At 43.8% G+C, this 25,747-nt stretch overlaps 1 protein-coding gene across 2 annotated transcripts in view; it reads right to left on the bottom strand.

Moving 5' to 3' along the window:
* Positions 1-25,747, bottom strand: part of DIP2A (DIP2 acetate--CoA ligase A) — a 115,033-nt gene that overhangs the window by 59,657 nt on the left and 29,629 nt on the right. For both annotated transcript variants that reach the window (XM_086750596.1, XM_086750597.1), the window contains exons 2-4: positions 22,776-22,847; positions 10,568-10,687; positions 1,187-1,306 (exon numbers count right to left, since the gene is read on the bottom strand). In XM_086750596.1, the coding sequence (XP_086606722.1) occupies positions 1,187-1,306; positions 10,568-10,687; positions 22,776-22,847 (312 nt within the window). The remainder of the gene's footprint in view (positions 1-1,186; positions 1,307-10,567; positions 10,688-22,775; positions 22,848-25,747) is intronic.

The raw sequence follows: 25,747 nt of genomic DNA, 5'->3' as shown, positions 1-25,747 counted from the left end.
CAATCTACCCCTTTCTCTGTCTGTGGTTCCTCCCCTACACATCCCATAACAAGTTTCATGCAGCCCTAAAATTCTTTTGCCCTGTATCCCATAACTTGTCCCATACCCCTCCACAGCATATAAGGAAGAAATTTCTACGCTGAGTGTGGTGGCACAATGGCCCAGGTTGCCCAGAGAGGCGGTGGATGCCCCATCCCTGGAAACATTCCAGGCCAGGTTGGCCGGGGCTCTGAGCAACCTGCTCTGGTTGCAGATGTCCCTGCTCCTTGCAGGGGGGTTGGACTGGATGGCCTTCAAAGGTCCCTTCCCACCCAAATCATCCTGTGATTCTATGATTTTAAGAAATATAGCCCAAGAAATAAGAGAGGAGCACATCAGACCTGCTATTCTACAGAAGGGGGATAAGAAACAGAACTGACGGGGAAGGGCACTAGAGGTCAGTGCATCTCTACTCCCAGGCCAAATTAGAAGAGACAAGAGCACATAATTCAAAACTCAAGAGCTTCGGGAAGTTCCTCTGGCCGACAGAACACTGGCCCCAGAACACTTGGCTTGCTAGCACAACATGTTGTTATCTGGAGAAAGATTTTCTTAACCTCTAGAGAATTCACTGTGAGACAATAGGAAGATTACTTTTTTTCCTCCTAAAAAATAATAAAAAAGAAAACCCTAAGAAAACATTCTGACCTAAACAATCTGAACAATTACAGCATACGATTTTCTGAATGTTTTAACCTGCTCAGCTGAAACCATCAGATGAGCGTTCTGCAAGCCAATGCAGCAACTTAATACTCTGGCATTTTCTTCAACTCTCAGGAAAAAAAAAAATCTTATACAACGTGAAATAAGGTATTTCCAGCTCTGATGCTTGCCAAGATTATCTCCTTCCAAGTGAGCCATTACGTATGAGAACATGCTTAATGCATAACGGGCAACTGATCACTCCGTTATTGCTTTCAAGCGCACCTTCAGCAGCTACAGTATCTCTAGATGAGACACTAAAAATCTTGAGGATAAACATCAAAGAACAAGTTCAACCAACACCTGATTATCAGGAAATACAGCCGTGAGTGTAGAAGTGGTTTATTGCAACATACTTACAACTCAGCAGAACAAAGCATTTGCTCTTTATATTTTGCTATCACGTTCACCCGGCAAGCTTTCCGCACGTTAACGCGATAGGTACCTGGGGGCGTGTACGTTTCTACCGAAGAGTGCACAAGAACAGACCGTCTTTTGGAAGGCATGGGCATTTTCCTCTCTTTGTATTTTGCGAGCGCAGCTTGTACTGCTTCAGTGTGGACATCTATGCAGAAAACAAAACAAAACAAGGGTTAAGAGATTAAGTTTAATCATGATTTCTTTCAAAAAAAACCACCGAAAATATCAACGCCATCTTTTACAGCTCTAACTCTTGCAGAAAGGAGCAGGTTCTCACCTACAGAGGAAGCAGCACTTCTTGGAGAGCAGAAAGGTCCAAAGCTGAACTACAGCAGCCTGGTTTTTAATTCTGATGCTGTGACAACTCTAGCAATAGTTTCTCCATCAAGGGTGTTTAGTAGGAGTGAATAAATATGCCTGCCTCCCACTCAAACTCAGCTCAGAAGCAATGGTCTCAAAAGTTAAGGGAGGACATAAGCAGGGTCAAGTCAACATATTTTCCTCACGAAATCAGCTTGAAAAGGCTTTGTGAGTATAATTTAGGAAGGCCACCCCGAAAATGAAGAGCGAAGGTACAGAACACCTAGCACATTAGTTCCAAGTTATGATTTCTTTTCATGCTGGGGCGAAATTTCAATGCAGACACTGTAAATTGGCAACAGCACTGGACCACTCATCCTTCAAAACCCACACTGGGAAAAGTGAAACACGTATACTCAAAGCTCTCACGCAAGAACACAAGTGAGAAAAAACAGAAAGACGACGCTAAATGTATGTGAAGAATTAGGGAAGAGGCACAAACTGTTTTCACTTTCCTGAAAACAAAAATTACCCTAATATACTCACGGAGTATATTCTAACTTTTCTTATTTTTAAGCCAAAATTGAAATTAAAGAGGAATTTAGTGTTCAGTCAAGACCACACTGCAGATAAAATTTAATGTATTCAAGTAATTCTTAATCGCCTTCGGCAGATTTTTCTCTTTGACATATATATTTCAGTGGTGTCAACAGCTAAAACTTACGTAGAAAGAAAATTCATGAGAAGTGAACAGATGTCAAGGAGAAATGAGGTAGACCAAAAATACGCTTTAACTTACGACTTAAGATCCAAACTAATGACGCACAAGTACAGCATGTATACACTTCCACGTAGCTGCAAAGGGCCTAAAAGCAAGTACTGTGATTACGCGTTTGTCTCACCACATTTCTTCTCTATGGAAGCTGCTGTACAAGAATTACGGAATGAAACCGTTCAGTTTGACAAGAAGATGTAGTCTTTCATTACGTATCCATCTAAGGCTGCAAATATATCGCAGGCTGATAGAATTGTAGGCATGGAACTCAGACAGGTGACATACACACACTTCCACAACTTACATAGTTAAAAAATAATTTCTCTGCCCCATACCTAGGGGGATTAACCTTGACAACAACTAGAAGTAAAGCTCCACATTTTACAGTACCTTTTTAAAAAAACCCAACAGGTACCATTTCTAGTACTAGTCCTGATTCTGCTTTGGTCACGCTCAGCACGACATTCTTCCTAACTTGTTCTAAATATACCGGTCAATTCCAGTTAGCTTTGGCAAAGCAAGAGACAGCTCAGGGGAAAACTAATCAGTACATATTTTAATGAAAATCAGAAGAGATTTTTGAGCATCCCAGGAACAAAAGGCTAAGAGGCGGGAAAGCACAGCACATCGACGTGAACCTGTTGGACGTCTTGGTCCGCAGCACCTTCCCAAGGCACCTTCCCACGCACTGGATAAACACCTGGCACTTGGGGGACAACTGTTCAGTTCTCTGTGTCGAAAACAGATGACAAACGCTGCCCATAAAGTTAGAAGCATGACCTCGCCAGAGAAGCCTTCATGCAATGCACTTCCAACCAACTCTAACAACAGATACTACCGTATGATTTTCTTTCAGAACTTCTATTCGTAAATAAATCAGACAAAAAGCACCATAACTTAATCTGACATATTTCCTACCACAAAAACTGTTCCTTTTCCACAGGTAAAAACCTCCCCTGCACCAAAGCATCTTCACGTTATGTACCCGGGGGATCTAATTTTTGGTCCCTCCTACACAGGACGACTTACTGCGATCCATGAGCTCAAGGAGACACCGTGAGAAAAGCAAGTTAAAGCCCCAGTACTGGACAAGCACAGTGCCTTTAAGAGAAACGCCAGACAAAACCAGCCCAGTCTTCACCAAAAATCAAGACGACATTTTTCTTAGTCTCTATCATTTGAGACAAGATTTTTTTTTTTTTTTTAATACTGGGCACCATGTTAGATTTTTGTTGCTGTCCTTCACACCACGGAGCTGTTCACAGATGTTTTAGGAATTAAAAATTAATTACCCTCTCCCTGTGTCTCCCTGCCTCCCTTCCCTATACCTGGGCTACTACTTTTTCTCAAGTCTTGGTTTCTTCTAATCTTTAGGTTTGAACTCCCTCCTCCGCCCACCTTGTACACGTCCACCGTAGAAGTTTATTCTCATGGATAGCCAGGAGCAAACTTCTCAATTTCACAAAACCCCAGAAAGTTTAAGCACAACTCATAACACTTCTCGTTTCCCTGTGTTACTTAGATGCCCTAAGGACATTACTGCTATCCCTAAGACTTGAGACTTAAATTAAAGATTATTTTTGCAGCCTGAAAAGTTAGAGGCAAAATGCCACTTCTGCAGGACACATCTCCACAGCAGAACTTGGAGTCAACACCAAGCTGCATGTTCCGAAAAAATATGGTAACTATTGGACGCCTTCACTTCGACCATGTATATATCTAAATCTGATTTGGAAGACATTTTTATGTTACATTAACATCTGGTAGGAAGAAGGGGAACATAACAAATGTTTTTTCTCCAGAAAAGGTCTTCCAAACGAGAAAAAGAAAACACAATATTTATAGTTTGTATGTAAATTCATTAAATCATTAAACATCATTGCAAATTAAAAAATGCAAGCATTCTTAGCTAGCTGTGTATTCAGGGACTAGCTTGAGGCGAGGGTGTGTTGAAGCATTTTACCAAAGTGGAGTGGGACAGGTCATAACATCAGACTGATTTGTGGCAGCAAGCATGGGAACTACTTTTTATTCCATTTCCAGAGGGCAAAATCAGCACCACCTCCTCCTCCAGTCCTCCTACTCCCACCCGAAAACCTGGAAAATACTAGACTGAATGATAAAAATGCAACCCGAAGACAGTCAGGATAAATTTTCCTTCTGTTTCATGTTTTATTTTTATAGCACTGATTTAACTCATCGGTTTCTTCCATACTCATCAAGATCTATTTCCAGCTTGAAGTTTTTTCTTTTCCTATCTTGTCCTTGGATAACAACCGAGCAGGACCATCCTCGCTCGGACAAATAAATCAAGTAATTAGTTCACTTCCCTGGAACGCTTTGTTCCTATGCCATGTTTCCTTTAAGAGTTCTTCTACAATACGTACATGACAAAACAGACTTAAGTAAAAAAAGTCAAAGGAATGAAATAATTTTAAAGAGGCAGAACATTTAGGGTACAAAAATCCATAAATTACTATAAAGTAAAAGTTTAGTTGGATATTGGAATTGCAAAAAGCAGTTCTCTACCATTGTCTGTGACTGCAAAACTCATTTAACATGTAAGAACTGTGGACTTCAGTTTTCTTCAGTGGATTAAACAGTCATCAAAACCAGATCAAATGTGGTCTGTACTACCTCATATTTCAGAGAACAGGGAGCACAAATGTTAAACAGTGAACACAAAGAGATGAACAGCAAGCCCAGCATCTTAACACGAAGATTAAGCATACCAAAGTGAGAAAAAATACACATACTGCTATCCAAAAGCAGAAGGAATAGTCTCAAAAAAATATTCTGTGTTTCTGCACTTCGCTAAGCTGCAAACAATCACTAGCAATTTAGTAGTGATTCAAAACATTTTTTCCTTCCTCTGTTGTAGTAAACCATATAATCTTCTCTTCCATTTTATGTAGCTATTCTCATTTTCTTTCCTTCTACATCTCCTTAAAAAATGATGGGGGAGGAAAACCAAGAAATAGTTAGTGGATGATAAATCACAAACTCTTACAGCCTAAACCCTCCAGCATTTCTCTTCCCTGTCTGTAGCCTCTGCTTGTTTATCAGCCTCGGATTCTTGTTCCTGCTTTAGGCACAGGAGGAAGAATTTCTACAGCTGTTTGAAGAAAAAACAGCATTCACAGGCTGACCATTTTCCCTACCACTCGCAGATCGCCAAGTACCAGCAGCTGCAGCAACAGTCTGCCTCTGTAAACAGCTGCTGCAAACTACTGGCCGAGAGGATTGCATTCCTGTGAACTGCAAGTGTAAAAATAATTTGCAAAAAGCTAGTATGACTCCAGGAAGGCTGGCAGAGCACAGAGGATGAGTGTGGGATCAAGCTCTACGAAAGGAAAGGACAGGGGAAGGGACATGGGACGGGACAGGTATCACCCCTGCGTGCCGAGCAGACTTGTTTCTCATCTGGAGCAGCTCCCCAAATGCATCTCTGCATCCTGTTCCACGCAAGCTGGGAGAACCGGCTGTATATTTGTCCTGGTTTCGGTATGGATGGAGTTAATTTTCCTCTCAGTAGCCGGTGTGTTTTGGATTTCGTATGTGAAGAAAGTTGATAAAAACACTCTGATGATACGAGTTACTGTTAATGAGACCAAGGACACTGGCTGGCTTTCCAAGTCTCGTTAAAGTCTCGTTAACGTGCAGATGCAAGAAGCTGGGAGACAGACAGACAGAACAACTGACCCAAACTGGCCAAAGAGGGTGTTCCATGCCTGAACGTCATGCTCAGTATAGAAGTGGGAGTTGCCCATGAGAGGGGGCATCCATTCGGGCACCCTTGGCATCCTTTTCTTCTCTCTTGCTCGCTGGCATCGTTCCCCCTGCCTTGCTGGCTCGCTTTTGCTCCTTCGCTTGCTGCTCGGTGTCGTTTCCGTGATCGCTGCTCGGGACGGGCTGTATCGGTCATTGGGACATCGGGTGGTGAGAAATCGTGCACTGTTCATTTTGCCTATTTTGTAGATATTAACATCCTGATATTGTTATTATTGTAGTTTTCCTTTGCTATTTTAGTAAACTGTTTTTATCTTAATCGCACTGTCACCATTTAACAGAATGAAAACCCAACTAAAGCGCTGTGATGTTAACTGCTGCTCTAGGAACTCTTTGGTCTTTTAGCAGCCTACAGTATTCACTGATGGTGTTTCTCTGTTGGAAATTTTTTGGTAATATTTATTGCTTGAAGACAAAAATCTGGGGGGCGTGACAAAAATTACAGTTAATTTAAATGGACAACAGCTCTGGGAAACTATTAAAAATTGTGCTTACATCTAGTAAATTGCAGATTAATGCCAGAAAAAGGTAAGATTGTTTTTCTTGCTTATTTTAAGTAATTTATGTTGATGGTTCTAAAATAACTGTAATTGCACCAGAAAGAGATCCTGTTCTATGTAAAGTTGCATTCCGCCCTCATGAGCTCCTCCTGAAAAGGACACAGCAGTACTGATGAGATGCGGGGAAAGGAAAAAAAAAGAAATCAAGGCTGGAAGGAAATAAAAAAAAAGAAGAAATGACATGCTCCACTCTCCTCAAAAGTCGAAAGAATAAATAAGGCATGCAATTGGTAGAAGAAGCAACAGCATCCAGAATTACAGCCGAAACCTGTTTGCTCTTCACAACAGGTAACATGTGTGAACACAGAGGGAAACTCAAAAACGGAACAACATTTCAAGCTGCTGGAACTGCTTCAAGAAGCAAAACTGTGACTCTTTTCAGGACAAAGCACTGGGAGGAACGTAGTGAAGCTACTTTGCAGTAACTGGTGTTTTTTGAGACGCCAACATTTCTATTCATGCTCTATGTATACATAAACGTCACAACACGAGTAGCCACAGAAAAGAGGATCAGCACTGACGTGAAGCATTCTCAGATTTGAATCAGCCAGACGATTCAACACCTATTAGACTCCGAGTAGTAATACTTTCAAAGAGCAAAAACACACGCAACAAACACCTTGCATTTTTCTTTCAGTTTCTCTCCTCACTGAGATAGAGAACCACTACTGGAGTAAGTCTGAAGAATTTTTTTTCTAAACATCAGAGAGGGAAAAGGGGAAAAGATATGCGCTTCAGAAAGCTATAGGTACACATTATCCTGCAGAGATACAAGCTTAACATGAATCAAGTCAAGCAAAACCGTCACTGTTTGGTTTTGACACCACCCAGCTACTTGGTTTTGATCCACTAAGCCCTGTCATATGTCACTTATTGGGAAAACAAATCCAATTACAGGTGTTACAACTGAGAACTTCTTCCCCAAGAATTTAAATTTCAAAGTGAAGAACACGTTCTAAGCAAGGATATTTAACAGAGCATGAGTTAGCGCATCGATGACGGGACGCCACAGAGGACACGGCAGTCCACATGAAGTACCACCTACGGCTTTGGCACTAGCCAGCGATTTGAGTGCAAGAAAGAACCTAAAACACCTACACATGGGGCTTCATCTTGAAGAACCGTCCCCTGGCAGGGCTGCTCAAACACTCGGGGCCATTCAGAAATACTCACACTGAGAGGTTAAGCTCCAGGCTGATGAGACACTGAGCAGTACTTCAGAATCGCTGGACGTTGACTTAAAGGATTTTAAAATCAACAAGGCCATAGAAATACTAGCTCTATGAAACAACTCCATTGCTCTGGACCCTCCTAGCTCAGCTAACGGCTCCCAGGTATTCCCTGCTGAAGCTGGGCTCTGTTTGATGGTTTTATTTCACATGCTACTTTAAATGAACCCACTTCTGTCAGATTCGTGACTCTGCTTGTAATTTACTTGGAATCTCCTCAGTCACAAAGCCCCTCAGAAATCACGGCTGTAATTCAGCCACTAAATCCGAGGGGTTTTTTCGGTACACACTGAACAGTAGAATTATACTGATCGTACATTTGAAGTGCTGAACTAAATTTAAATTATCAACTTATATATGCTCTTAAATACATCATTTAGTTAATTCTGATACTATGTAATCTTCCCTGACATTCACAAGTTTCTTCTCTGTGTGGCTGCACCTTTCCCAGGAGTCCATACGTGTCCTCAGAATATTTCAGAAGTCACGCTCACCCTTCCGTTATTCCTAAGGAACCCACACGGGCACATCAGCTCCATTTCTGAAGCAAAGTTTGAAACGTCAGCAATGCAAACAGGATGCAATAACCGCCATGTCCAAGCAGTGGCCAAGCAAGGTGACGCAAGACCAACGACACATTAAGGACGCGCAGCGCAGGTCACTGCTCGCACTGCTCATCCCCAAAGCCAAGACATACCATTACCCTGGAAAACAAACAGAACAGTTTCAGTTAAAAGTCCCAAGGTATTTAGGAGAGAAAAGCTTCCAAACACCTGCCTTTTCTCACTATTGTGACAAGGAATTTCTCAGGGAAGCAGTGTGCTTCAACCACCTGAAAAGTAACAATGGAAACAGGATGCCATCAGGATATCGATATTTTCACAGAAGTTTCCAAAACAAGTTTGTCACAGTGGTGTCCATTTAAAATGAAGTAGAATATCCATTGTGACATTTCCCTTTTTTGTGCACTTGCTTTAAACCAGGAAATATTTGAAAGTAAGCTACAGTAAATATGATAATCTTATAACCTTCCTTTAACAAAACAGCCCAATCAGTCAGCCTCACCTCTGTGCTGGCAAGGTCATAGAGCAGATTCTCCTGGAAAGCATGCTAAGGCACATGGAGAGTAAGGAGGTGGTTGGTGACAGCCAACATGGCTCCACCAAGGGCAGATGGTGCCTGACCAAATTGGTGGCCTTCTATGACGGGGTGACGGCATCGGTGGTCAAGGGACGAGCAATGGACATCATCTACCTGGCCTTGTGCAAAGCATTTGACACTGTCCCGCACGACATCCTTCTCTCTAAACTGGAGAGACATGGGTTTGATGGACGGACCACTCGGTGAGTAAGGAGTTGGCTGGATGGCCGCACTCAGAGAGTGGTGGTCAACGGCTCAATGTCCATGTGGAGACCGGTCACGAGTGGCGTCCCTCAGGGGTCCGTGTTGGGCCCGGCCCTGTTCAACACCTTTGTTGGTGACATGGACAGTGGGATAGAGTGCACCCTCAGCAAGTTCGCCAATGACACCAAGCTGTGTGGTGCCGTCGACACGCTGGAAGGGAGGGATGCCATCCAGAGGGACCTTGACAGGCTGGAGAGGTGGGCCCGTGCCAACCTCATGAAGTTCAACCAGGCCAAGTGCAAGGTCCTGCACCTGGGTCATGGCAATCCCAGGCACAAATCCAGGCTGGGCGGGGAATGGATTGAGAGCAGCCCTGAGGAGAAGGACTTGGGAGTGCTGGTGGACGAGAAGCTCAACATGAGATGGCAATGTGCTCTTGTGGCCCAGAAGGCCAACCGCATCCTGGGCTGCATCCCCAGCAGGGTGGGCAGCAGGGCGAGGGAGGGGATTCTGCCCCTCTGCTCTGCTCTGGTGAGACCCCACCTGCAGCACTGCGTCCATTTCTGGAACCCCCAACATCAGAAGGACGTGGAGCTGTTGGAGAGGGTCCCGAGGAGGCCACGCAGATGATGAGAGGGCTGGAGCAGCTCTGCTGTGAGGCCAGGCTGGGAGAGCTGGGGCTGTTCAGCCTGGAAAAGAGGAAGCTCCAGGGAGACCTTAGAGCGGCTCCCAGTGCCCAAAGGGGGCTGCAGGAAAGGTGGGGAGAGACTCTTCAGCAAGGCCTGGTGTGACAGGATGAGGGGTCATGGTTTTAAAATAGAGGGAGGTAGATTCAGATTAGACATGAGGAAAAAATTTTTGACAGTGAGAATGGTGACACGCTGGAGAGGTAGTGGATGCCCCATCCCTGGAAACGTTCAAGGCCAGGTTGGTCAGGGCTCTGAGCAACCTGATCTGGTTGGAGATGTCCCTGCTCCTGGCAGGGGGGTTGGATTGGATGGCCTTGAAAGGTCCCTTTCAACCCAAACCAGTCTGTGATCCTATGATAATCAACAAAAAACAAAAAAAATCCCCACAACCCACATGCTGAAGTCTTCTAAATGCTTAATTGTTCTGAAGACTGAAAACTCAATCTCCAAACAAGAGGAAATTGTTAAGCATGGTGTTAAATTCACAATAAGGAAAACATCAGAAGGCTACACTTTCTTGCCCTCCCAGCATTTCCTCCATTCTGGATTTGAACAAAACCACTCAGGCACAGAAATACAAAAAGCTACTTGAAAAATATTCATTAGTTCTTCCCTTCTTCCAAAGCACTTCCAACTTTTCCTGTAGGTGTAGGTACTACTTTAATGGTACAGTTTTCCTCTTAAGACACCTGATGTTTTAGTTACATTTCTTTTCCTTACCAGATCGGAAACGCTCATCCCTTGAGTTGGTAGAACGGGATTTCTGCTGTTTAGATACAGCAGCGGTAGCTTGCGAAGAGCCTGGGACTCTGTTCTCTGCTTGCAGGGACGGATCCACACCTAAAACACAGTTTTATTTCAGTACAAATTCAAGTTTGGAAATAAAACATCTGCCTCCCACGTCTACGTTCTTTTACCACCCTTGATGCTCACATAAAAGTTCAACTGGAGTCCTAAGTCCACACCTTTAAAAACAAAATCTCATCTTCCAACTGCATTTTAAATTATTTCAACTAAAATCTAGTTTGATCTGATGAGCATTTCACACAGAAGCTAAGAAACACCTCTGGCTAACAGAGAAACTCCTTTACTCCTTGCAGTTTGCAATCGTTTGTCCGTGGGTGTTCTGAACGCCAGATCCATGCCGTTGGCAGGAGGAGGAGAGGGAACAAATGCTCTCCCAGCCCACTGCTAGACATCAAGAGAAATGCTGCGGAGATGGTTACACACGGGACCTGGAGATCCTAAAGAGACAAGATGATACCGCTCCACCTTTAAAATAAAACTTCGACTATCCTGTCACATTTATTCTGAGTCTAAACACAAGACAGCTGATTTGAGTAAAACTTCGGAATGTGCGTATCTGTTTAATCTATTCCCATTTCACAGAGCAATCTGATCCCCGAAACAAGGAGACTCCCTGCTGGCTCTTGACACATCCGCAGGGACTATACAAACCTGAGCGAGGAACTTACACTTGCCATTTTATTTTTCTCATCTATTATAGATCTAGACTTAAAATACAAAGCCAAGACCTGAAACCTCTGCAGGTGCTCTCTGAGGATACAGGAGAAGTCAAAGGAACACAAGGAACAAAGAGGCTCTTTCTTCCGTTTGTAGTGTTTTAAGGCTGGTGAACGATCACTTTCAGACCTGCAATAGCCACCACACATCTACTACAGCTGACGTAACATAATAATGCAATTGGAAGGGGTTTTTGTACAAACCTATCACGAATTTCTGATCTTACGTGGCTACTCGGTTTAGCGTTGTGTTTAACAGTAAACTTTCCTTAACCATGTCAGATCTGCTGCGCCAGGCTTACTATGTTTCTAGCTCTTGTACCTTGTACTGAATCTCTATTTCATTTCAGTCTTTCCTTCCCTCAAAGAGCTTCTGATTTCCTACCTGCCCTCAAGTCTTGCTAGAACTAGAAACAACACTTTCAAAATGCAAATATTTACATACCCACCATCCTCACAGTGAAGAATTGCTTCCTTATGTCTAATCTAAATCTACCCTCTGACAGTTTAAAGCCATTACTCCTTGTCCTATCACTTCATGTCCTTGTCAAAAGCCCCTCTCCAGTTTTCTTGCAGGCTCCCATTAGGTACTGGAAGGCCACTATAAGGTCTCCCCAGAGCTTCCTCTAGACATGGGATCACCTCCCATTCCAATCCTGCATCTCAGTGTCTCCAGAGGGCATTTCAGCAGAAATACACTGACTTCGGAAGGATGAAGTAGCACCTGCACATGTTCAGAGCAGAAGTCCCTCAGCTAATACCCAACACCCAACACATCAAATAGAAAGGAACGGGGATTTTACGGTTGCTTTCCTTGCTCAGACAGTACCCAAGGAACTGGTCAGGATGTAGTTACCAGCACTAGGTCTAAGCAAAGGAGAAATCTCTAACTGAGCTAGAAAACTTGGCTTGTACTCCTGTCTAGAGGTTTGCTTACGATAAGCCTCTTGTCAGCTGTCCCAGCTGTTAAACTAACTAATTCATACTTGCCATCACCACACCCTTTGCAAATATTTTGAGGAGTTTTGCAATGACTCTTTGGGGCAGCCATCCAGCTTACATAATCCTGTTTACATGGAAGAATAAACTCTTCCCCTGATCTGCTCGCACATAAACCCCCTTCCTTTTGACCATCCCTTGAAGGCAACGTCCATACACGTGTTTTCAAGAACAACATGAGAAACAGGAGTTACAGCTCACACGCTTTTTAATATTTGGGGGGTTAGTGACTGTCATAGTTCAGCCCCGATAGGGACCAGACTACGCAGTCTCTCTCTCTACCCTCATCCTCCGAGAGAATAGGAGGAGATGATGTAAGGAAAATGGCTCGAGGTTTGAGATAAGGATGGGGAGAGATCCTTAAAGTTACCGTCACGGGCAAAACAGACTCGACTTGGGGAAAAGTATTCATTTATTTCTAAAATATATTTCCTAACCATTCTACGATTCTATGATAACCTCCCCCCCCCCCCCACCCCTCCCTCTTCCTGGGCTTAACATTATCGCTACCACCTTCCCCCACCCCGAGCACCACAGGGGGGAAGAGGGAATGAGGGTTACGGTCAGTTCATCACATGTTGTTTTATGCTGCTGTATCATTGTCGCTGTGTCATTGTCGGGGAAAGAACTCCTCACATTCCTCCTCTGCTCCAGTGTGGGGTCCCTCCCACGGGCCACAGTCCTTCGTGGAACTGCTCCGGCATGGGTCATCTATTCCACGGGGTGCAGTCCCTCTAGAACAGCTGTCCCAGCGGGGCCTCCACAGGCCACAGCCTCCTTCAGGCACCCGCCTGCCCCGGTGTGGGGTCCTCCCCGGGCTGCAGGGGGATCTCTGCTCCTCCGTGGGCTCCCCGGGCTGCAGGGGGACAACCTGCTCCACCATGGTCGTCACCACGGGCTGCAGGGGAATCTTGGTCAGGAGCCGCATAACTGCCCCCCCTCTTTCTTCACTGACCTTGGCATCTCAGCCATTCCTCACAACAGGCTGGCAGACGCCTCTCAGGGTCTCTTCACATCTCATTCACATCTCATCTCCTCTCCACTTCTTGCAACCAGGCCGGGCCGAGTCGAGCCCAGTCGCCGCCCAGCGGGAGGCCAGAGGGTGAGGCCTGCAAGGCCCGCAAGGCTCGCGCCTCCGCCTCTCTGCCCCTGCTCAGCTGCTTCACATCTTCTCTTTTTTTTTTCCTGTTTTCCCCTTCTTAAATACGTTATCGCAGAGGCGTTATCATGGAACATTCTGCTACCAATCGGCTCGGCCTTGGCCAGCAGCGGGCCCGCCCTAGGCCCGGCCGAGTCCACTGGACAAAGGGGAGCAACTTTCAGCAGTTTCCTACAGAAGCTGCCCCCGTAACCCCCCCTCACTAAACAAAACCAGAACAATGACCCAAACAAAGGAAAGCTGTAAATGATCCATCTGGAGGAGGGAAAAACTGCAAACCAAATAATACCAAAGTTTATGCACACCGAGCTGTGTGGTGCCGTCGACACACTGGAAAGGAGGGATGCCATCCAGAGGGACTTTGACAGGCTGGAGAGGTGGGCCCGTGCCAACCTCATGAAGTTCAACCAGGCCAAGTGCAAGGTCCTGCACCTGGGTCATGGCAATCCCAGGCACAAATCCAGGCTGGGTAGAGAATGGATTGAGAGCAGCCCTGAGGAGAAGGACTTGGGAGTGATGGTGGACGAGAAGCTCAACATGAGCAGGCAATGCGCCCTTGCAGCCCAGAAGGCCAACCGCATCCTGGGCTGCATCCCCAGCAGCGTGGGCAGCAGGTCGAGGGAGGGGATTCTGCCCCTCTGCTCCGCTCTGGTGAGACCCCACCTGCAGCACTGCATCCAGCTCTGGAGCCCCCAACATCAGAAGGATGTGGGTCAGTTGGAGAGGGTCCAGAGGAGGCCACGCAGATGATCAGAGGGCTGGAGCAGCTCTGCTGTGAGGCCAGGCTGGGAGAGCTGGGGCTGTTCAGCCTGGAGAAGAGGAGGCTCCGGGGAGACCTTAGAGCGGCCTCCCAGTGCCTAAAGGGGGCTGCAGGAAAGGTGGGGAGAGACTCTTCAGCAGGGCCTGGTGTGACAGGATGAGGGGTCATGGTTTTAAAATAGAGGGAGGTAGATTTAGATTGAATATTAGGAAGAACATTTTTATGCTGAGGGTTGTACAGCACTGGCCCAGAGGTGGTGGATGCCCCATTCCTGGAAACATTCCAGGCCAGGTTGGCCGGGGCTCTGAGCAACCTGATCTGGTTGGGGATGTCCCTGCTCCTTGTAGGGGGGTTGGACTGGATGACCTTTGAAGGTCCCTTCCAACCCAAACTATTCTATGATTCTACGATTCTATGAAATACAGTACCTTTATTACAACCAGTAATAGTTGGGACAAAGTAGACAAGAAGAAAAAAAACCCCTTGATTTCAGATCTAATTCTTTATCACACAATTCCTGTCTTCAGGTTTATCAGACTAGAAGGTTTATCAGACTAGAAGAACATTTCTCTGCCCACAAAATCCCTGATGGCAACATCTCCTTCTGTTGTATGGTTCACAAGCAACGCCACCGCTAATGATACTCGTGGTATTGTAAAATTTCAAACTGTTTTTATAAAGCCCTCACTTGGAAAGACATTGATGTGGTAGAAAATACCAGCTGTGTTTTAATAAAAAAAAAAAAAATACAATCAGCATGTTTCCTTTAAAACTGTTTCATCTTAATTATTCAACTTAAACATAAGGTAGCATTAGTAATGGAATTGAAAGATGCCTCTGTATGTGTTAATTTGTCTCAGATCAAAGCAAGATGAAAAGCTGTCTTAAAAGCTGTCTTAAAGGCTGAATGAGCATCGGATCTCGCGACACTCAGAGGCAAGTTTTTGCTGTGTTAAACAGAAGCTATATGCTCAGGTTCCTTGATATTCATAAAATGCAACACTTAGCATTTTTGACAGGATACAAGGAGTTGATCTAAACACCTTGGGTTTTGTAGGTCATACTTGATGCCAGATTTCGCTCAGATAATCTGTCTCAAAACTGCCATTAATCTGGACCAGTACTTGCTGTTGACAACGCGTCGTGTCCCGTAAATAACAGCTCTCGGAGGAAAATGAGGAATGCGCGCTTTTCCAAGTTTGTAATGCAGAAGCACGTCTGGGTTAGTATTTACATCTCTCTCCATGTTTGTTTTCTTTCTATTTGTTCTACTGTCACAAATAGATAAGCAGCAGTGGCAGCTGCACTATGGTTCATGTACCACTCGTATTTTCTTTCCCAATAAATCCATAAAAGCAACAACCTTAAAAACTTACTTGTGCAAGATGAATAGAGACATCTGGAACTGTTCCGTGAAACCTGATGGCTGAAGAGGTGATCAGAGGCAGCACAGGGATGAAAGGCAAGTTCTAATTTGGCACTGATTGCTTCTTCTTGTACTAAATTTGTCTCTAACATCTACCAAAACACCAGAAAGCTAACAGGAGCAGACCAGTACGTGCTGTGGCTACTGACAATCACGGAGCTGATGCAGAACAGGTCTATGCCATTGGATGACTCAGCGCAGATCCGCTACGGACTGCAGAAGCATGGCCTCAAGCTGAAGCAATTACCTTCAAATCACTAGAGGTCTCTCCGTCACCTCGGGATTAGATGGAAATCAACCAATGCATTTTTCATGTTTGATTTTATCTCATTTCTTCTGCTTTGGCTTGGAAGGGTTCTTAAATCTTTAAGATCACCAGGTCCTAGCAGATTCTTTTGATTCTTTTGATTTTTAAGTACTTAAGTGCATTTGAAGTACATTTAAGCACTTTTAAAAACCATTTATGTTGCCCTAGAAAGAATCTCTGAAATTTTCTTTTTCTTTTCCCAACAGAGCTCTCCCAGCCTGGTTCTAGCTACCACGCCGAGATCTGTCTTGCACTTTCTCAGAGAATAATCTTGGAATTCATTCTTATTCTTCTCACAAATGGCAAAAACAGGGAAAGGAAAGCTTACACACACCTTTTGTTCTCCAGAAATACAGGGCGTTGAAGCCCTGATGACCCTGGGGTGCCTCGGCACCTCAGGAAGATGCCCCCGAGTTTATGAAGTTAGGAGCAGGGTGGTCAATCTGCAAACCCAGTACCAGCACGGAAGGTGTGCCCCAATGGAATACAGGTGCTCAAGGCACTGGTCCGATCCTACCGGCATTTGACAACCGATCTACAAAGGGACAACTGGCCTCAAATGCTAGCGTTCAGGTTTCTCAACTGAAAGCATATTTAAGACCAGGACAATCTGACTCCTGAAACGTTCAAGAGCTAGGAAGAAAACAAGTAAAGCACAGGTAAATAAAAAATAATTATATATAGAGCACTATATAGTAGTGATATTATTATTATATATAACATACGTATAATATATAAAATATATTACAAATATTATATCTATATTTATACCTAGATAAAATAATGCAGCTGGTCAAGCTTTTAAAACTACAGAGAATATTCATTTATTTAAAGAAACAGCTGGCTGCTGAGCTGGAAATTGCCACAGTAGCAAAGGATGGGTCCAGGGTAATTCCTGTTTAAGGAAGGGGAACACAGACTACCTTCACATGGCTGTCAGAACCTCTGAGGTTCGTATTTCATCTTCCTATTAGGTTAAAATAGCTTTGAAATGGTTTCAAGTGTTTGGAGTACCAGCAGAATTCAGGTGCAATCACAAAACAGAAATCTACAGTTACCAACATATCACATTTGAGCACAGAGTAGCAATTTTATTTATTTCACATTCAGCAATCAACTCACAACATCCCGCTTCCTGACACAATTTTTTTAATGCTCCAATGACAAATGTCACTTCACAGGTAGAGGTTACCCACGCTCCGAAGCCCAGCGCTGAGATTGTTTATAACGAGGCTTTTGGAGCCGCCATCGGCCCTGGTATTGTTTCTCATTCTGAGATACACCTCAGAATACAGGTATAGACAGTGATTCTAGAAAGAAAAAGTTCCTTTAATCATCAAAAGTTTCCTGAAATTCAACAGAAAAGTGACTATGAACATTGTCTACAAGGACAAAAAGGGAGAAGAGAGTACAGTACCCGCTCCCCAGCAGAAGGAGGGACACTCCAGGATGCACGTTACCAAATTTGGTGGTAAATGCTGCTCATTTTTTGTTATTTCTGAACCTTTTTACACCCAAGCTCCATCCACATTCAAACCGGATTGCTGCAACGTGTCTGATGTTACCCATCACTCAGAAGCTTCACCTAGCCGTGTGCCAGGTTGCCTACAGATATAATTAATTATTTCCTCAGAGTTTTCTCCAAACTCTGGGTGCAGAGGATGTCGATTACTGACCGATGACCATTAAGGCTTGTTATTACTCATCGCTCACGTTTACTTTTGCACAGTGCATCTGGTTTGATTAACGAAACATAACACATTTAGTCAGTATTTCCCCAAAACTACATAGCTTCATGGTTCCTAAGTGAAATCTAACATTTCCGCTGACTCGTCGTCTATGGGTTTAGAATTTTCGCATGCAAAACAGCCTACAGCAATGCGATTCCTGAACGCTAACGTGTTCTACTTAATTCTACTGTTAATTGAAAATATGCTTTGCAGTCTCTTCTGTCTCTTTTCTCTTCACCAAGCCCTCTGTGGGGTTATTTAACACTGTCTGTATAATGACTTGGTTCCCCACAGATTCAGCTAAACAATGCAGTAGAAACTTAATCCAATCCATTTTACTTGGCATGGAAAGAGCAGGAGTTCTCATACGAATAGTTTTTACACGGCAGCTGATGAGGTATAATATAAAAAGTTAACCTTCCAGAACTCAAATAGGAGTGTGCTTTAAGACACAAAAATCACACAATTGGTTGATTCATAAGTATTTTTTCAAAGAAGATCCCATGACCTACCCATGTAACTGTGAACGCTATCATTTCAGACATCTCTTTCCAATTTCTAAGAAGTCAGAAGAATCACTTACTCCAGAAAACCCTGTCCACATTCAAGTCTAAGCTGGAGAACCTACAGCAGATTCGCAGGACAGTCGTCCTCTCCTCTCAATTTAAGCCGTCTCTTTCCACAGTTGCTTCCAAACCCATGCCACCACTTTTTCCTTCTTTACAAGCACCACATCAACATGCCGTCCTATCTTGAGTTCTCAAATCATTTCACATTTCATAAACTCACAGGAATCAAAACCTTTCCTTTCAAACGATTTTGCCATTACTCCTTTTTCTACTCTCCTGCCTCCCACTAGGAATTCTGTTTCTTACTCAGTACTTTCAGTGCCTGCCCTACATTTGGTTAAAAACCTTCTAAATCAGCAGAATCGTACTATCAGCTAAAGCTTTGTAAGAAAAGGAGAGCAAAGTACTGATGCATTATGAAAACATCAGGTTTTGTGAAATTCAAATTGGCACTGAAGAACATGAGATAAAATTAATTGGTTGGCAGTCTTTACCTCATAGAGCAACAGAGAAAAGACGACAATGCATGTAGTTGGAAGAGAAACGATGACCAAATCAGCTTTAGAAAAATACAAGTTCTTGGTCCGGAGGGTAGTCAAATCACAGGCTAAAAACTCTTCAAATCTAAAATGCTGGCATCCATCAGTCTGTAAAAATTCGCTGGATAATGGGAATCTTAAACGAATCCAATCAGAAATGCTACTGGGCAAAAGATGTTACAAAAAATCCTGCGATCAAACTGTTAATGATTAAAAAAAAAAAAAAGAAGAAAAAAAAAATCACTGCAGGCTCAAAGCCGCTGGGACTCCCACAGTAATCTGAGCCATGTTGAAGCTGTGTCAATTAACAGAATTCCAAGCTAGAAGTGGGTTAATGGAACACATGTCGGGAAATTGAAATAACTAGGTAGCTTAGGGTTTAAACAAACTCTGTCTTTTTGCCAAAGTATCATTCTTTGTGCTCAGAGGCTGGCAGGTCACTCGCTCTCTTCTTAAAGCTGGATTCCTGTCATCTTAACGGAAAGCCAGGCAGAAGCGTTAGACAAATGAGAGAATCCGGTAGTTCTTAGAAAATATGGTATCAAGCAAGTAGGTCAAACCAGTGGATCACTAATTTTCAACCACTCAAGATGATTAGGGTAAACCTGGCTGAACAAGGATAAATTTCTAAGCAGATGGAAATCTAAAGGGACCTAGGATTCTTCGCTGAGCCTAATGTCAGATCACACACAAATGAGGAGATCGCTGAATTACACTGCTGTCTCCTCAGACATGCTTTCTTACAATCATCATCCAGGATGTCACGGTGTTAACCTGGGCTATATGAAGTCACTTCTCCTGAATGAAACACTCCTGAACACCTCAAGTTTGAAAGATAGCTTCAGTGGAAACAATTCTTGAAAGAGATTTTTCCTACTAATTTTTTTCCTCCAAAGCCACGTAACGAATCAATACATCGCTTCAGCTGAGTGAGTTCCTGAACAAGCAGGTTACCTAAACAGGATATTACACCACACCTTGGGAATTGATACAGATATCACAGCAGGCTTCCAGAGCAGCCAACTGAATTTAATTGGTCTAACACTTCTGGTAAGCCCGCACAGTAGTCCGCGTCACTTTTAAGACCCCTATTGGTAAACGGCACGGGGCAGCAGCATTCATGCAGAAAAGGGGAACAAAAGTGCTTTACACTGCATCCTGCTGCACGCCAGCTTTAAAACATACATTAAAAATCCAGTATGGAAGAGAAAGTGCTGTACTTTCCTGTCGTGGTTTTGTTAGTGAGGGGGGGGGCCTAAGGTGGCAGCTTCTGTAGGAAACTGCTAGAAGTCGCTCCCCTTTGTTCAGGGGACTCAGCCAGGCCTAGGGCGGACCCACTGCTGGCCAAGGCCGAGCCGACTGGTAGCAGAATGTCTCGTGATAACGCCTCTGTGATAACGTATTTAAGAATGGGAAAACAGAAAAAAAAAGAGAGAGGAGAGAAGATGTGAAGGAGCTGAGCGGGGGCAGAGGCGCAGAGGGGGAGGTGCAGGCCTCATGGGCCTTGCAGGCCTCACCCTCTGGCCTCCCGCCAGGCAGCCGATTGGGCCCGACTCGGTCCAGCCCGGCTGCAAGAAGTGGAGAGGAGATGAGAAGTGAATAAGATGTAAAAAAAGATCCTGAGAGACATCTACCAGCCTGTTGTGAGGAACGGCTGCAGACGCCAAGGTCAGTTCAGAAGGAGGGGGAGCAGCAATGCGGCTCCTGGCCAAGATTCCCCTGCAGCCTGTGGTGACGACCATGGTGGAGCAGGTTGTCCCCCTGCAGCCCATGGAGGTCCACGGAGGGGCAGAGATCCACTTGGAGCCCGTGAAGGACCCCACACCGGGGGAGGTGGATGCCTGAAGGCAGCTGTGGCCCGTGGAGGGCCCGCTGGGACAGCTGTTCTGGAGAGACTGCACCCGTGGAAAAGATGACCCACGCCGGAGCAGTTCCACAAAGGACTGTGGCCCGTGGGAGGGACCCCACGCTGGAGCAGGGGAGGAATGTGAGGAGTTCTTCCCCCGACCATGAAGCAGCGGCGTAGAACAACATATGATGAACTGACTGCAACCCCCATTCCCTCTTCCCCCCTTGTGGTGCTCGGGGTGGGGGGGAAGGTAGTAGAGATAATGTTAAGCTTGGGAAGAGGGAGGGGTGGAGGGAGGTTATCTTGTTCTCTGTCTCATTATCCTGCTCTTTGTAGTAACAAATGAATAGTTTTCCCCAAGTTGAGTCTGTTTTGCCCGTGACGGTAACTTTAAGGATTTCTCCCTGTCATTATCTCAAACCTTGAGCCGTTTTTCCTTATATTTTCTCTCCCTGTTCTCTCGGAGTGTGGGGGGAGTGAGAGAGAGACTGCGTAGTCTGGTCCGATCGGGGCTGAACTACGACAGTTCCTAAGCTACACTTGAGAGCTCAGAACTTGAATAATTTGTACAAACAGCCTTTCAGTTTAAGGGCTGGAGAGGGCGGAAATAATAGCTATAAATAGAAAGGAGAGAAGGCAGAGAAAAATCAATGGTCTTAAGAGATTAAAACAAAATACAGAAATCCAAACACCTGACTTCTGAGTAGACAGACTTCGTTGACGGTACGTTTCCCATAACTGTTAAGCCTCAGCCAAAATGCACACTGAGCCAGGTCTCAAAATCTTTAACTAAGCTGAGTGGGAGGACAGGGTATTCTGAACAGAAAAGTGAGACAATTGGTTAGAGAAAAACGGTGTAAGGAGGAGAAGCTGTGGCAGGTGAAGCCAGAGCTTGCTGCTGACTGCAATATTTATCAAAAAAATCCAAACTGCTCCTATTCAAGGAATGAGCCATTTAATAGCAAAGAGTTAGGTTCTGCGTGATCTACAGAGTATTAGAAATCTGCTAAGGGAAAAGTTATAGCTGTTCTTAAAAATACCCCAACAAACACAACAACAGCCCTGTGCTATGAAACCCCATGCCGAAACACCGGATCACGTTCAATGCCAAATACACACCATCGAAGTTTTTCTAAAACACGGCAACTCAGCAGTCAGCAGAACCGATGAGAATAAAAATTCCTTCTGTCTTGCTACAAATAGCAACGGGAGTCACTGCAGTGAGATTTCAAAAGCCAAGGAAACGATCGTCTAGTTCAACAACTTACACAAAACTAACTGGGTGCCCAGTCCTGTTACAAACCACCAGCTTCTGTAAGTATCAGAACCAAAACGGGACCTGAGTCACAGCATTAGTCCCTCTTCTGTGATCCGAAAGCATAACGTTGTAAAATCATACTTGTTATTCTTTTCCTCTCATCTATCTACAGTGTCTCTTTATCGGTTCCACTCCTCTTGATTTATTCTCATTTTCCCTTATCACAACCAGAATCTCTCAAACGATGGAAGAATCGCCGTAGGGTTATCATACAAGACCAAAGCTCAATGGCAGCACAACATGATTTAAGTGTCCTACTATAAAAGTTGGGCATTTCGCTTTCGGGCATTGAAGATAAAGTCTGATAATAACCAGCTTAAAAAGTAATAGTTTATAACAAAAGGTCAGTACTCTGAAGAAACCGGGGGTGAGAGGGGGATGGGAAGGCAGAGGGCACACACAAAAAAGCACACGGAAGAATGAGTGATGACTAGTGAGTGCTTGCATTTAATGAAATCGGCCAACGTGCTTTCAGGAATAACTTTACTCATTTTTAAAGTTCTCTTAAAGTCTTGGATGCAGTTCTCAAAATGTTACCATTTAACATTCCATATAAAGTGTTAAAAAAAAAATAATTTCAGACTTTCCCTTTGTTCTGCACTTCTCTACAATAGTAATTTTCCACCACTGGTTAGGTGCCATGTCAATCAAGCAATATCAATTCATCTGCTCCATTTAGTGAGAACTTTTCCTGTACATTATTTTCACAGATTTAGTGCAAAAGGTGTAGCTTACACGCACTTTCTTACCTTGAATGAGCGGGATGTACCGTGCTAACAGCTTTGCTCTTTTCTTCTCATATCCTTTCTGAGTGATGTCTCCTAAAGAAACAAATAAATAAATTCAGATTGTTTTGAACAGTTTTTAAATAAGCCTTCTCATTTTCATGATGCTTGTGATTAAACTCGCTAACTTTGGATCAGTCACATTAGCAACAGAGACCTGGGCATGTCAGAGGACTTCACGGCCAGATACACGCTACCCATGCAGCAGACAGGAAAATGAGCGTCTTGGCAACACACATCAGAGGAACAGCGGTTTTGTCTGCAGCACCTGTGTTGAACCTGGTTCTGGAGACATTTACCATAAAGCAGAAGGCAGCACAAAAGATCTGAAGCGTAACGGAAGCCAAAGAAGGTGACAAGCCTGGCTCCGCGCCCATCTGGGACATCAGAAATCCTCAACGGACAAGGGCTTGAGAGAACATCCTCTAGCACACCCATACAGCTCCCACTTCCAAATTCTAGGAGGTGATCTCCTTCTAGCACTAGTTTTTATTCACCATTGTCACATGCCATCTCATTTTAAACCTACACTGCAGGCTCCACTGGTAAAATGTGACATGCATTTTTCACACAGACTAGAATAAAAAGAAAAATTCTCTAGAAACCCCAAATAACTTCTTGGCACATTTCAGAATCTGTACTTCCATGATTCTATCAACAGAACAAGGTGGCTTCATGAAAAACCAGCAGTAAGCTTAGTATAAAAATAAAAAAAGAAACAAATCCCACCAAATACGTATGAGCTTTGTCCATTTTCTAGGTTTCAACATAGACACGAAAATAGTGATCTCAAATAACTTAAAACCACTCCCACCTCCCCAAATTCACACTTGCTTACAGACGGTGAGACACCAAGCAGCCCACTAACAAAGTGGGCTTTTATCCCTCCATACTTGGCAAATGCATCACAAAAGCATGAAATATAACCAAGCTTCAAGACATTAAAAGTATCTAATTATATTTTTGAAAACATACTCAAGTAGAAGGTGAACTTCAGAAATGTAGGCAGACAATTCCTGACTTTAATTAGGCCTCAAAAGTTAAATTTTACATTTAGATCTTTGCTTCAAGGACATTCTTCCAGCAACATACTGAGGAAAGAGCGTATCAAAGCAAACTATGGAGAAAGAAAAAATAATAAATACATGAATTACATAAATATGGAGTAAGTAAAACAGCCTACCACTGGCCATTTGCTTTCTGCCAAACCTGAAACTTTTTGTCTATGCTACTGACACTAGGAATCAAAACTTAGTCTCTGGAAACCATAAGAGGAGTAAATAAACAAATAACAAACCAACCCTTGTGAGTTCCTTGAATGGACTCAGACCTTGCATTTGACAGAACTCCAAGAGTACGACACCGTGCTATTCCTAAGGCCTCTCAAGTGAATATGCGTCATTTACAGTTTCTGATAGGATGCCAAAACAAGCAATGAGAGCTTGAAGATACTGTTCAAAAGAGATAATTAAAAAGAAAAAAAAGCAAATCCTGGAGCGCTTCAATCATTGCAGGTGTTACAAAGTACAATCAAACAGAATTTGTCAGTTTTTACTCATAAATCCGTGTAAACCTTTCATATCAAATTCGGACAGAAGACAAAAACGATTTGGTTATTTTTCCTGCACAGAAAAAATTTTAGTGGAAGAAATATATAGAAATATAATTTTTTATATGTGTCTGTTTACATAATTATATCAAAAACAAGAATGAAATTAAAACAAAAGAAAAAACACAGATGTCCAGGCAGATTTGTGTGCCTGGGAACAGTGGATCAAACTGACAGATTACACTCTAAGCAAGTCCTTTGGACAAAGAAAGCAAAAAAATACCAAAACAGACGCATCACTTTCAGTTGAGGGGGGGGGGGAAGTCAAGAAACACCATCAGAAAGAATAGTTTATCTTAAAACCTAAGTAACTTGGAAGACTAAAGCAACCTCAGCAATTTTTTTTAAGTGACAAATGCTGTACATAACACAAATCTGCTGTACTGTACCTTCAGCGAGGACAGTGATTTCCACAACCTCGCCAACGAGTCAAGCGATCCTTAAACCACATCTCCGCGCGGACCGGCCACCTTGCCAGGCATGGCCACACCGAAGAGGTACGCCATGGACGCAGCAGATCAAAAGCCAGGGTTGAAGGGAGTCTTATCTGAACCAGAGTACCTCAGACCCGGGCTCCTCACCGCGTTTGGAAACTCTTTGATTTTACTGGCTACACAGGAACGCTGACTTGAAGAATCCTCCTCGAATCAGGTTAAGAAAAGTCCAAAGTCAAAAGCATCTCTGTCACCTTTCGCAGCCCCGCTGGCAAGTCAGACCTTGCTGCCTTGCGAAGATTTCCTTTGTTCCTCTCTCAAAAGCTTGGGGGTGGATTCCTCCTGACAACTGCGGCCCACCCCCTCACCCTCAGAGCCTCACTGGGATTAACCCATCATTTGGAGTTCTTTGTAATCCCTCACCTCTTCCAAAAAGAGCTGCTTAGCCACATCTGGTACGGCGGGGCCACAGCTGCTGTCATTTAGCCTCACTTTCTCCCCAGTTATTAGATCACACAAAAGCAAGATGAGGTTCCTCAGGCTCAGCAAACCAGCTGGGAAGGCTGGATAAAGCGAGACACTGGGTCAAGCTGGCAGCTCTCTGCCTGGAATATCTGATGCACTGTAAAAGAGGCTCCAAGAAAATTAATCTGGACAGAGATGAAAGCGTTGGCACTTCTCAAAATTATCTATAAAAATTACTTTCTTAATTAGCGCACAAAGAATTTGTCATGCAGTTACTCCAGATCTACCCAGGTGTGTTTCTGTTTCACTAGTGCTATAGCTAACAGAATCCTAATGCCAAATTAACTAAATAAATGTTATTTGCATTTTATTGGGTTTTCAAGAACTATTTTTCATTGGCTATTCACTTGCTGGGTTCAAAAATTTCA

This window comes from Chlamydotis macqueenii, chromosome 6 (genome assembly GCF_036417535.1).
Source record: "Chlamydotis macqueenii isolate bChlMac1 chromosome 6, bChlMac1.mat, whole genome shotgun sequence".
NCBI classification, from domain to species: Eukaryota; Metazoa; Chordata; class Aves; order Otidiformes; family Otididae; genus Chlamydotis; species Chlamydotis macqueenii.
This window is presented reverse-complemented; position numbering and strand designations above follow the sequence as displayed.